General features: G+C 50.0%; 1 protein-coding gene across 3 annotated transcripts in view; it reads left to right on the forward strand.

Moving 5' to 3' along the window:
• Positions 1 to 13430, forward strand: part of LAMA5 (laminin subunit alpha 5) — an 85213-nt gene that overhangs the window by 27952 nt on the left and 43831 nt on the right. For all 3 annotated transcript variants that reach the window (XM_048321500.1, XM_048321501.1, XM_048321502.1), the window contains exons 3-6: positions 8707 to 8824; positions 12216 to 12334; positions 12699 to 12869; positions 13301 to 13398. In XM_048321500.1, the coding sequence (XP_048177457.1) occupies positions 8707 to 8824; positions 12216 to 12334; positions 12699 to 12869; positions 13301 to 13398 (506 nt within the window). The remainder of the gene's footprint in view (positions 1 to 8706; positions 8825 to 12215; positions 12335 to 12698; positions 12870 to 13300; positions 13399 to 13430) is intronic.

The following is a 13430-nucleotide window of genomic DNA, read 5'->3' on the forward strand; positions in this document are numbered from 1 at the left end:
AATTCTTTTTCTTGTGCTCAAGGTCATAGTTTTCGCCCTGTTAGACTGCACATTGATAAACAGGAGGTACCAGGCACGGCTGTCATTACTAAAAGTATTGCAGCTCTTTGACTTCGAGCCCATTCTCTCTCTGTCCCAGCAGCAGATGCCCAGGGAGCTCTTACAGACAATATCTACAGCTGCTGGGACAGTTTAGCAGTAGGAAGGGCCTGAACTGGGCTCTCCTCCCAGCTGTGCTTGCTGTGTAGCGATGGCCAGTCACTGGGGAAGAGAAGAGGGACAGGTTTTTCTCTAAAGCTGGACCTTCTCCCCATGAAATAATGGATAGATCAGGTTTTTTTGCCATGTGGGGAGAGGCTGTGGCAGTGCCATCCTCTCCTTCATGTCTGCTGTCTGTTGTTCCAGTCTTCTTCACAGAGCACCTAGTTGATGTCCTTGAAATACAGCTGGGAGATTGTTCCCTGAGCAAAGGCAGCATTGGGATCAGCTGCTCTTGAGGAATGTTGTCCATGTGAACAGGGGCATTGGAGGATGACGAGATGGACTTAAAAGGTTTGTTTCCAGATCAGTGCCATGCTGGATCTCAGTGTGAGGCACTGAGCCCTTTATCCTGGGCACAGGGACTGGTCATCTCCTTCCAGGACTGAGATGTGCTCCTTGTCTAGAATTGGCCATGGTAGAATGGGGCACTCCAAGGAGGTTTTTTAATTTCCTGTCTGGCATTAAAAACTCAGTCGGTTCTTTCCCATTAGTTACAAAAGAACCTTCTCTCCCTGTGTGCGGAGTGACAGCTCCCTGAAGAGACTCTGCTTCTCGCAGTCTCAAATAACTGCAGTCAGATGACATCCCTCAAGTCAGGCTTTTTCTTAGCAGTTTCAGATTTAGGCTGCAAGCACACCAGTTAGTACTAGCAAGCTGGAATTCCCTGCATTTTCTATTTATAGGAAAGCACTTTTTTTCTGTATGTTCTGGGATTCAAGAGTTTCTGCTGTGGTGTAGTTTTCATTTTGCTAAAATTAGTCTTAAACTCCTCTTAGTTTAAGGGAGGAGAATTAAGGCAGTGGACCCAAGGCCCTCTGAAAATCAGTCTTGAGAACCATGTGGGTTTTCTTCTCTCTCATGAAGTAGGTGGCTGGATTTATTTAGCTGCCTGCATTTGAGTGACTTCCAGTTAAATTCCTCTAGAACACCAAGTCTTCCTGGGACACCTGCCTGTTGCTCACCTGTCTGCATGAAGCTGCTTGCAGGAACTTTGGCTTTCTCACTTCTGCACATTGGACAGCATGGCACAAGCACACGGCACTTTCACAGTGGGGGCTATCAGGGCACTTTGTGTCTCTGTAAAGGAGGCTTTTTTCCTTTGAGTCACTTTTTTCCTTATCCCACTTCTCATGTAATACTGTATCTTACTGGGAGGAAGACCCTAGTATGAACTGTCACTAATCCTGCCAGCTAATTATTGATGCACATATTTTCCCAGAACACACCATTCCTAAAAAAAAAACCCCCAAACATTCCTGGAAGCTTCCTACAAGCATTTAACCATCAAGGACAATTGACACCTCAAGGTAAATAGTCTGAGAATCTGAAATCCTGAATGTAGTTATAGTGTCTTATCTCTGCAGCACCAGGAAGTTTTAAGGGCCTCTTTACAGCCACCTCTGTGCTGGGTTTCTGATGGTGTTTGCAGGAGGATTAAAGCAACTAGGGAGGGTAGGAGTCCTTGTGGTGGGGGCACCTGATCCTCTCCACACTCCTTGGCCTCAGTCAGCTCCTGGGCTGGGCTGGCCTTGGAGACCAGTGCTTGTACCCCTTTACAGGGTGCCCAAGGACAGGGGAGTCCACTTAGCCATTCCCTGAGGGTGTGGTAGATCAAGTTTGGGCTAAAAGACAAATATTTAAGTCTTGTCTTTTATGGGTTACTTAACACTTTGCCCAGCAGCCTAGAAAGTTGCAGAGGCCATCTCAGTCAAGTGCAGGGAATCTCTTACTGCACAGTGAGAGGCTGGTGTGGGCAAAGTCCTTCTCTGGAAGTGACTGAAGCCTCATCCCAAGGAATTCCAGTCATCCCCCTCTGTCCTGACCAGTTTTGCTCTGCTGTGGTGCCTCTGGTTACCCAAGTCTGGCTGCAGTGACCTTTGGGTGGCTGTCGGGCACACACAAAGGGCTGGTCTGAATTCGGAGGGGACCCCACTTGCTGGGTTTAAGCACAGGCTTGTGTTTGACCATGTACAGGTTGGTGTGTCAGCATCCCTGGATGCTGCACCTGTAGCCGTGTGCCATTTGCTGTTTGCAGCTCCAGCTAGGCAGGGATTTAACAGGATGTTCCTCCGTGCCTCTCCTTAGTGCCAGCTGGCTGTACCTGCTGTGAATCAGGCTCTTGCTGCTGCCCTGTTGGAGGTCATTTCTAAAACTTGGCTATCCAAATCTTCAGCACTGTGCAGGCCACAAGTGATGGCACTGCTCTGCCCTGCCATGTGCCAGGTGCTGCAGATTTAGTCCCCCAAGGATTTTTGGCAGGAGGTGTGTGTGGCACTGGCAGGGGAAGGACAACTTGCGCAGGAAGATGCTGTGAAGATAAAGCAGTGCTGTGTGTGAAATCGGTGGATGAACCAAATCCTTCTCAGAAGTGGTGTTTAAAGAAAAAATCCTTTGTGGAAAATGCTCCATCAGCTGTTCACCTAAGCCAAGCTGCTTAGGAAGGGAATAGGCACTGTCTAGAAAATAACATCATAAAGCATTGGGTTGCTGCTGCTGCTGCTTGTAATGACACTGAGCAGGTTTCATGCTGGCTGGTAGCTCTGAATCTGTGGTTTCCTGGAGAGTGTTTTCTTTGATCTCTCTCAGTAAAACTCCAGTAGTTTTGAGAGGAAAATTTGAAAGCAGGTTGGTGCAAAATTAAGCGTCAGTGATCACCTCTGTCCCCAGCCGTACCGAGGGGTTCAATAGCTGCCAGTTTGCACCTCTGTCCTCTCCCTGTGGTGAAAGGTTGTTTCTAAAGCTTGGCTGTCAAAATCTTGAGATGCCAGCATAGGGAACCTTCTCATTCAGAACCCTGTAATCCTCCATGAGCAGGTTGGAAAAACATCATTTTTAGGAGTGAGGATTTGAGACACGGACATACAAGACCAAGCCAGGAGTTGCTGTGAGGAAAAGAGCAAAATGGGAGCAAAGCGTATTTCAGTGCACACCCCTCTTTCAAACACTGACTTTTGTGCTTTTCTGTGTGGGGTTTGTTTGCTCTCAGGCTCTCGAGTATTTTATAAGAAATGGCTGGATAAAAAGCCATGCCCACTTGGAGGGGCAGCACCTTTGTTTGCTGCCTGGAAGGGTTGAAGTAGTTCTTGTGTGATTGAAAATAAAAAGTAGGCACGCACTAAATGTGAGAGATTTTATTAAAGGATTCTGATGGATGGGCTGGGCAGAAATAAATCTGCTGTAGGACAGCAGAAGCTCAGCAGGGGGACAGTCAGTTGTTAATGAGTAAATTCACTGCTTCCATGAGAATAAATGATTACAGGCAAAGGATGCAAAAGGGGCAGATCACTGACCTAGACAAGTTCAAAGTGAGTCAGAAGCTCTCTGCCTTTCCAGGGCTTTTCCACCTCCTGCATATTTGTTTGTGGGGGTAAAAGGTGCACAAAAAGGCACCTTCTTAGCTTTAGCTGCTGCCACTGACGTGGTGCCAGCACTGCCAAGTGTTTCCAAGGCTTATTCATGGCAGCTGGGCAGCCACTTGCCCAGGCTGTGGACGGAGGTGACCTGTGCTCCCAGAGAGCTGTTTTTCCCTGGCACTGTGGATTGATAACCCCATCCAGCCTCTGACATCTCCACGTTTTCCAGGTGGGCTTGTGGCTGCGGTGATGGACCAGGCAGGGCCTGGGGGATGGATGGGCTTGGAAGAGAGTAAAATAATTTGATTTTTGAAACTGGGGAAAAATAATTAACATTCTCTGACACTTTCCATAGTGGCTCTTTTCCTGCTTTCCTGCTTCTAGGTTTTGCAGGTTTCTGGAGCTGCTGTGCAGTGACCCAGACTGGGGTGCAGAACGCCCCAAAACGCTGCAGGTGCCTGCTGAAGGTGTCCTCAAGCCCTTTGCTGTGCATATCCAGGAGGCCTCATGTGCCCCTAAACAGTGGGATTTATTGCCCATGCACTGGTGTTGAGCTGCACCTGCTCAGCAGGTCCATCCGATCCTTCCAGGAGATCCCAAGTGGGAATGAGCAGCACTGGTAATGCTCTCCACGCACAGCTCCACAGGGGTATGGAGCAGTGGTGAGGGAGAGATGAACTGCTTTGTTTTTACATGGTGCTATTTTCATAAGGCAACGCCAAGGTAATAAATCTGTCCTGTGGAAAATTAGCCAGTGGTTTACTGTATAAACTGCTCCTGTGGGATCCGGGGCCGGGAGCAGAGCTGGGTGTAGCTCCAGCCAGCACAGCCTGCTCAGACCTTTTCATCTGAGAACCAAAAAGAGCCCCTCTTGCTGTTGGTGAAAATGTAGTTGCCAATATTACAACAGTGTGAAGATCTGTTTTGGTTATTGAATGTCTCTGTGTGGCTTTGTGGTGCCTTGGAGTATCAATGAGACTTCCCCAAAACTCCCTCACCAAGGCACCCCAGGACACAGCTGGTCCAGCTTGTTGTCTTCTTCCCACATGTACCTCCCAGAACTGGAAAACTGAAATCAGTGTCTCGAGGGAAGGAATGGAGGAGAAATGTGTGAATTTGCCATCATGTGCTGCTTACACAGAAGGATGGATGAACAACCGGACAGAGAATGTGCTGCTCCAAAAGCAGCTGAGTTTCTTGTGCCCCCCTCTGGAATCTGTTTTTACTCTTCAAGTCTTTGCACTGTCACACTGGGCAGTAATCAGAATTATATTCTCATGGGATTTTGGTGCTGGATAAAGCTGCCCACCATCTAAGGCACAAAGGGATGGAGTGTGGGACACGGAGGAAATGCCCTCATCTCCATCTTCCTCTCCTGGCTCCAGCACTTGCTCCATCCTTCCAGGCACTGGGGCAGCTGCAGATTGTTACTAAGGAAACTTGCTTCAAAACCACTAACAGCAACATCAACTACATGTAGGGATGTTACTATTTTCAAAGAAATCTGGTTGCTAATTAAAGTAGTGTCAGAATTTCCTGGCTGGAAGATTGTTTTATGAAATCCCAGAGGCTGGTCAAAGGTTGAGCTGTACCTGGCATGTTTTCAGAGGTGGGGAAAGCAAGGGATCTGCTGGTGTGGAGACAAGTGTGTGCATCAAGTCTGGTGTTTTCACCTCTTTTCTCCATCAAGAAGGGAAAAAAATGTCGTAAGTGGCTGGGAGCATAGAGGTTTTTATTCATCTGACTGATAATAGGAGCTAAATAAGGGCTTTGGAAAAAAACCCAACCATTTCTCTTGCAATATTGGTTGGGCAGAACTGTACTGGAACTAAACATGGAATGAAAAGTCTGGCTTTTCTGCCAGCTCTATTTTTAGAGCTACTGCTCCATCTTTGCATCTGAGTTTTCTCAGCAGATGCACTGGAAACAGGCAATTTGCTGTTATTTTTTCCGGCCAGGCTGTGATACTCTGCAAGATAAGGATGTTGGATGGAGGGGCAGGGGACTCGCCAGACCGGACAGAAATCCCCCTGGTCTGAAAAGACCCAGGACATGGGTCTTGTTCCAGGTTTGGGGTCACTGTGGTCACAGACTCCTGAATATTTTCTGTGCTCCATTAGGAATGACCCTTGCATACTGGAGGGGAGTGGTTGTGCAGTGTTGGCTGGCTTCTTTGTGTCCCAAAATTGCGGTCACGACTGGAATAAAATTCAGCAGCAGTAAGAGCACGCAGCAGTGCTGCAGATGGATTCGGGTATGGAGAGAGGAATTGTGTTTGGCTTTGAGAGCAAATACCTGCCCTGGGCTTCAGCTGAGGTACTGCAGCTGATCCAGACATATCCAGCAAGAACCCAGAGGTTCTTGTGCTTTCCTGTGAAAAGCAGCAATGGAAGATAAAAGGTGTGCTAGCCCTGGTCTGGGACATCTAACCCTGCCAGTGGGGCTGGGACTGGCCTTCCAGAGAACTCTAGCAAGCATGGCCACAGTTGTGCCTAGTGTGTGTGTGTCCCATGACTCAAAATGTACCGAAACCATCTCTACCTCCTTCTTTCAGCTGGAGGGCTCAGAGGGGTCAGGAGCCTGTGGCTGCCCAGCCCTGCCTGTCCCTACCCCAGGGGCATTTACACCAGAGCTTGCAACCAGCAGCACCAAGTTCTTTTTCTGGCTGTTGTTTTTGCTCTGTGAATCACTGAGCCCGAGGCTTGGTTTTGTGTCAAGTTTCACTGTTTGGGCAAAAGCTGCACCAATTTGACTGCATGGTAATCCATGTTCTCTGGAGGGAGGGGACTTCTGAGAACTAGAAGCGTGTGAGGAGTTGGACTCCAGGACATTCAATTAGCAACACTTTTTTCCAGCATAAAGCTGAACAACGAGGAGGACCTCCTAGAAATGCCGTGGGATTTATGGGCCATAAACTCCTTACTGGCTTTGCAAAAAGAAAGGCAGTAGAGAGGGGTGCACCTCACATTTCTAAATTTGTGTTTGTGGTTGCTGTTCATTCAGAGCAGAAAATCCCCCTGTGCCTGAGGCCAGAACATATACAGGTATTCTGGAGCCACAGGGGATTTTGTCCAGCTAAAGGCAGTGTTGGATTCCAGCAGGAGCATTAATTTGTTCCCTGCAGAATAAAGCTGGAGGAGGGTTTAGAGTGGAGGGAAGGTGTAACTTCACAGGCTGGTGTTCAGCCCTGTTCCCATGCCAAGAGGCAGATGTTGAGCTGTGAGACCTGGTCCTGCAGAGAAAGCAGCTGCCTGAGCTGAAGCCTCTTGGGCTTCACTATCAAATAACAGCTCTGCTGAGAGGTTAAGCAGGCAGAAAACACTGCTCCTCTGGAAAAGCTTAGTCTTGTATGCCTTGACAACACACATGTTGCAGAGGGGAACTAGGGCAGCACTGAAGTCTGTTTTCCCTCAGTTTTTTGAAAAGGATGCCTGTTTCCCCCTTGGCTGGGCTTGAAAGTCTTTTGGAGCAGGGAACCGAGTTGGGTGTCTGCTTTGGTTTCTTTGTTCTGGATGGCACCAGTGCAAACCCTGAGAGTGGTGACACATCCCACCCTCCTGCCCATTCCCAGCTGGAGAACAGCCTCTGCCCTACTGTGCTTGATGATCATGTGGAGTTCCCAGCTGGATCTGGTTCACTCCTCCCTGAGCATCTCTCTCAAGCCCCCTTAGCCTACACCCAGGTGTGGTTTCAGGTGCCACCAGCCTGCAGTGGGAACCAGACCAATACCCATGGTAAGTGGAGGAGAGGCTGCCCCAGAGCCAGGGGAGCATTTGGCAGTGTCCTGAGGAGGTTTTTGCTTGAATGTCCTGCTGAGGGCGGGGACTGAGCTGATGCCAGTCCTCAGGGCTGCCCACATCCCCTTATCCATACCTGCACACCAGAACTCAGACCCCTTGTCTGACTGTCCCCAGCAAGATCCATGCTTGGTAGATGGCTTGGTAGATTTAAATACCTCTTTTGTGTTTCTTCTGGCCTTTACTTGCTCAGTCTGTGGATGATCAGGGCTATTTCAGAGGCATGTTATTAATATTCATCCTCTGCTCAGCGATGCGTGTGGCCAGGCAGGCTGAGGTGCTGGCTGCTGTTCTGGCCCTCCTGCATGGCTGAGATGGTCATGGAGAAGTCCTTCTCCTCCCCTTGCAGAAATGTCCCTCTGGATACTTCTCAGTCTTTAGCAGGGGTGTATGCTCATACAGCCCCAGCTCTGCATGAGGAGGGACTCCTGAGCTATAAATCTCTGCCTTTCAAGCACTAAACTCCCTTTTGGGTTGTTTTTGACGTTAGGAATTTTCTCCGATAAGAGAACTTTATTTGCCTTTAAATATCACTTTGTGACAGGATGATGGAGTGGGGATTCTTGGAGCAAGCCTGTGCCAGCCGGGGAAGGGAAATTCTGCTGGGGCTTTTGTTTCTCTCTAGCACTGACATTGTAGCTCTTTAAAGACGACGTTTATTTTATACTTGGCAGGAGTGTGTGTGCACACGTCAGTGTCCAGACAAATGGGAGCAGCCCAGTGTTGGAGCTGTGCTGGAGCCAAGTGGGTCTCCTGCTCTCCCCTCCCTGTGGCACCTGGGGAAGAGGAGCTGTGCTGGGGTTTTTCTGGAACAGGCTTCAAAACACAGGTTGTGTTGGTGAAGCAGGGCTGGTATATGGAATGCCTTAAAAAAACAGAAGGATTTTGTGATGCTGTCTGCAAGGTGCAGTTGGATGCTCCCTGGCTGTGCCACCTGTTACCCCAAGAACAGCCCAAAAGCCAAGTCTCCAGGACAGCATCGTAGCTGGTTTGTAATGCAGCCTGTTCAGACTAAGCCTGGGGTGTCTCCCAGCACAACCTGAGTACAGCCTGTAACCACAAAGTCTGAGCTTTGTTTGCATTCAGTGGGAGCTGAGCTCCCTAATCTGGCTCTCTGCAGCAGCTGTGTCCTATCACCATCCCTTTAGATACGGAGGATTTCGCTCCACAGGCTGCTTGTGAGCAGCAGGAGCTGCAAAGTGCCAGCTCATTTATTCCACTTGGATCCCACGAAGTTCTCTCTGCTTTTCAGGATGCCTCAAGCAGCCAACTCACTCTGTGTTCCTTTCTTTCAGCTCTTCCATGTAGCATATGTCCTGATCAAGTTTGCCAATTCCCCTCGTCCTGACCTCTGGGTGCTGGAGCGATCGACTGATTTTGGCCTCACCTACGAGCCCTGGCAGTATTTTGCCTGTGAGTATGTCAGGGGGCTGCAGTTCAGTGTCAGGTGGTGAGGGCAGGGTGAAGATGACTCTGTGCAAATACAAGGCTGGGTTTGGAGCTGTTCCTGTGTCACTGTTGCGATGCAGCCCATGTCCTCTGTTTCATCTGCCCAATAAGGCTGCAAGAACTGAAGGTTTAATGCTTCTCAGGGCAGGAGAACTGTTTTGCTCTCTGGTACTGAAAAATTTAAAACACAGTCATGAAATGTGTGGGGATGCCAAAGTTGGCACCAGCGTCCACACACATCCACACCAGCTGGGTGTTGTGTTGTGGATCTAGATCTAGATCTGAACGTGAGATTTCTTATCATCTCCTCCCTGCCCTCCTCTTTCTGCCTGTCTGCTCTGTACCATCCCAGACAATATTCCAGCTCCTCCAGAAGCCAAGCAGCAGCTCGCTTCCAAGTGGCTGCTGTCACAGAAAAGTCTGGATGCAGAAAACATTCCCTTGTGATTATCAGTACCAGAGATTGGATCCAGCCTGTGTGGGGCAGGGAACCGCTGTCCTGCTGCTGTGCAAGGTGGGATCAGAGACAGCTGGCTGGAAAGGAGATCTAGCCTGTGCATTTGGCTTCCCCATTCTCTGATTAAAACCTTAAGAAACAGCTGGTTCTACAAAACTCTTCTCCCAGAGGGTGTGTGTGGTAGCCGGATGCTGAGGATCTTGTTAACCACCAGCTCCTCCCAGAAGCAGCAGCAGTAATTGGGAGAAGATGTGAGTTAAGATCTACAGCCAGAGCTTAAAACCTGGCAAGAAAGGACGTGGGAGCACTCAGAGGCCTTGCCCTGGGCTGTCCCTAAAGGCTCATATTTCTGGCTTACCTGTTAGGCTGTGCTTTGGATTTCTGGCCTCTTCTTGTGCAAGAAAGAGCTGCAGACATGTTACTGCTGTCTTGCCTTAGCGTGGTAGCTCCTCTGCAGGGCGGATGTTTTTCTCTCTGCTGTGTGCTAGTAGGGAATTACTGCTGTCAAATTCCTGCTTTGCTTTTTTCTATCTTCTCTGAGAATTTCTCGGCCAGCTCCGAAGCCTCTCTTGAGGCCCATTACAGTCGTGTTCCTGCGTGGTCTGGAACTGCACAGGGAGCTCTTGCCCCACCGGCTTGTTCCTGTGTGTAGTGGCAGTGCTGTAACATCTGGAGTCCCCTTCCCTCCCAAAACATCAGGCCCTGTTACCACTCCCCTGGAGAAGTGACATGCAGTGACACAGCCCAGTGGAAAATTCCCATGGAAATCAAGAGGTGGCTGCTCCAAAACCTGCCAGATTTGCTAGCACAAGAAGTCCTCTGCGGAGGTTTATTTTTGTCACGGGGGATTCTGTAGGTGGTCTAATAGAAACACTGCCAGGTCAGTACCAGGGTTAAAAGCAGCTGGCAGAAATGCAGGGTTTCTTCAGAGATGCCGGTGAGCCTTGCCAGGGGTGACACTGTGGCACTGCCCACCCTGGCTCAGTGCTGCTCATCACGGGAGGTGCCAAGGTGCTTTTGGGCTCAGCTCTGCGGGAGGAGGGAGAAGTGACTGCTGGGTGAGGCTGGGTCCTTGTCTGTTTCCTTAAAATACTGCTGGGGTTTAAGGCCAAGGGGTTACTCTGTTTTAGCTCAGAATGCCCAGCTTCTGGCTCACGTGGTTGTGCAGATTTTGTAATAACTGGAGGAGTTCATCGGTTTTCCTGAGTAGCTCCTTGGGCTGAGCATCCTGTCTCCATGCAGCCGTGGCGGTGCTCTGGAAATCAATCATCTTGAGCCAGTGGTGACAGGTTCCTCGCCAGGGGCTTTAAAAATAAATCGCCTTTAAAAAGCACCTGGTGAAGCAAACCTTGGCGGCCAGAGACCTGATGTTAAATGTTTCCACATCTTCCTGTGGATGCAACTGAGCTCTTGCTGTTGCCAAAACAGTGTTTCCTGGAGCAAGGCCATGTTCTGGAGACAAGGTGTGGGTGGGTGCAAGCCAGAGGTGAAGATGACAGGGAGGCAGAAATTCCCTGCTCCCCCTTTGCTGTTCCTTCTGCCTGGCTCAGCCTACCCATGCAGCCCATGGAGTGAGGGACCTGCCTTCTGGAGGCACACTGAGACAGATTTTGGAGGATTATTCCTGTGAATTGGGTTAACGTTTCCCCTTCAGTTTCCTGTGTGAGCTAAGCAGCACTGGGAGGAACAGGAGGTTGTGTTGGCTGCCTTTTCTTCCTTTTTCTCCCCATGGAAACACCCTCAGGAGCACTGCAGTGACACACACTTGAGCACTCTCTGCTGTGAGCTCCTGGCACAGGTGAAAAGGGAGTGGGAAGGAGCAGCAGCCTTTGTCCAGGCTCTTCCCGAGGGAACAGTTGTAGAGAGTAGCATTGTGTAGGTTTTTGCATAGGTAGATGTAGGTGCTCACCACCCTGCACAATCAGGCCCTGAACTGCCCCAGCCATGGTTTGGTTGGCTCTGCCAGCACAGGGATGTCACACATCCTGGGGACGAGGGTGCTGGACTTGCAGGAGCAGTTGTTCAGGGAAGCCAGGCCATTCCTGTGGCTGCAAGGAGAGTCTTGGCATGCAGCATCCCCAAAGCAGGTCATGGAGCCAGCAGAGCGGCTGCCTGGTGGTGCCTGTCCCTGACTTTAGCCAGCCTTGCATTGCCACTTAGTGGCAGGAGCCCTCGTTTGCTGTCCCCAAGGGATGGTTCTTGGTGGCTTTGGCATTTCTGGTTTGTAGCATTGGTTTAAGAGCAGAGTTCAGAGTAAGGTGTGAGGAGGAGACATCCTGCAGGCCATTGCTCGGCCTCTCCCAGACACTGCAGGTCCCTGCCCCACACCTGCATGTCCTCCCTGCTTGGTGGGAGATGTCCCCAGCAGTGGCTGTGGCTTGTGGTTGCTCCTGTTGTGGGTTCTGTGCTGGCTTCAGGACGGACTCAGGAAGTTTGGGAGCCACATGAAATGGTGGTGCAGCTCCTACATCAGGAGCAGAGCCCTGGCAGCAAAGGGCCCTTATGCAGTTCAGTGGTAGCAGTGTAGCAAATCCACTGCCAGCAAAGCAACGGATTGAGACCAGAGTTAGGTCTCAGTTTGGTTAAAATAGGAGCTTAATGCCAAAATTAAGGGCTGGGTTTCTCTGCAGCTGGTGGCAGTGGGTAGAGTGGCTGTTCTGACATTCCTCATTTACTGCAGGGAGGTGATTTGGGGGGGATTTTCTGCCTGTGACTCCCTCTCTTATGGAGGACATGTATTTAACCATGACAGAGTTAATGATACAGAGCAATCTCTACGTAGTAAATGCTTAACAAAGATTGTACACCCATCTCTCCTGTAGTCAGTGTGGGAAAATCCACAGAGGGCTGCGAATTGCTCCTTTTCTCTTACTGCTCCCATCTCTGGTTGATGAACAGCTTCCAAGAGGGACTGCATTGAGAAGTTTGGCCAGCACACTGTGGACCGTATCACCAGGGACGACCATGCCATCTGCACCACTGAATACTCCCGGATCGTGCCTTTGGAAAATGGGGAGGTGAGCCATTGCCTGTTTCCATCCCTTGGAGTTTCCAGGGTTACTCAGTGACTGTTGGTACTCTATTAATTGGCTCCCTCTTGATTTTCAGATACCACTTAAAGTATTCAGTTAAACCAAATGAGATTCACTGGGATTCAGTCACCTGGATGACTGGGTTCAGCTGAGGGAGAGATTAATTTCCTTCCATCCCAAAGGATTGCTCATAGATTTGTTCTCAATAGATTCACAGAATGGCTTGGGTTGGAAGGGACCTTAATGACCACCCAGTTCCAACCTGCAACTCTGAGCAGATGCACCTTCCACTAGAGCAGGTTGCTCAGTGCCCCATCCAACCTGGCCTTCTCCCTCCTCCCACTCACAGATTGTTGTCTCTCTGGTGAACGGGCGCCCAGGAGCCATGAACTTCTCCTACTCTCCTCTCCTGCGGAATTTCACCAAAGCCACCAACATCCGACTGCGCTTCCTGCAGACGAACACTCTGCTGGGGCACCTGATGGGCAAAGCTCTGAGGGACCCTACAGTCACAAGGAGGGTAAGAGAGGCCTTGATACCACTTGCTGGTGAGGTGGAACTGTTTGAGGGCTGTGCAAGCCACCTCTGGGGAGAGCACATCCCTGGGTGTTGCCTGTGGGGATTTTCTCTCTCTTGCACTCCCTAAAGCTGAAGGTGTCTGCAGTGGATGCCGCTGTGGCTGGAGCTGGAGGCTGCTTGGGAAGGCACCAACAATGTGAAACTGAGAAACACTTCTTGGTGTCACATGTGGCTTTCTGGCTGTGCTGGGAGCCCCCCCACTCGTAGCTAATGGGCTCTGTTAGAGGTGGTGGATCTTACCATAGGCAGTGTCACTGTAAGGGAAATACCCCAACGCATCATTTTACTGGATAAAGTGCTGAATCCTGAGTAGAACAGTTACGAATCTGATTTGTAAAGATAGTAATGGCCAGCTTTTCTTGTGCTCTCCAGTATTACTACAGCATCAAGGATATCAGCATCGGAGGGCGCTGTGTCTGCCACGGCCATGCAGACGTCTGTGATGCCAAAGACCCCAACGACCCTTACAGGTACCTTTTGCAAAATCCCAGTTCTGTGTGAG

This window comes from Corvus hawaiiensis, chromosome 17 (genome assembly GCF_020740725.1).
Source record: "Corvus hawaiiensis isolate bCorHaw1 chromosome 17, bCorHaw1.pri.cur, whole genome shotgun sequence".
In the NCBI taxonomy this organism is placed as follows: Eukaryota; Metazoa; Chordata; class Aves; order Passeriformes; family Corvidae; genus Corvus; species Corvus hawaiiensis.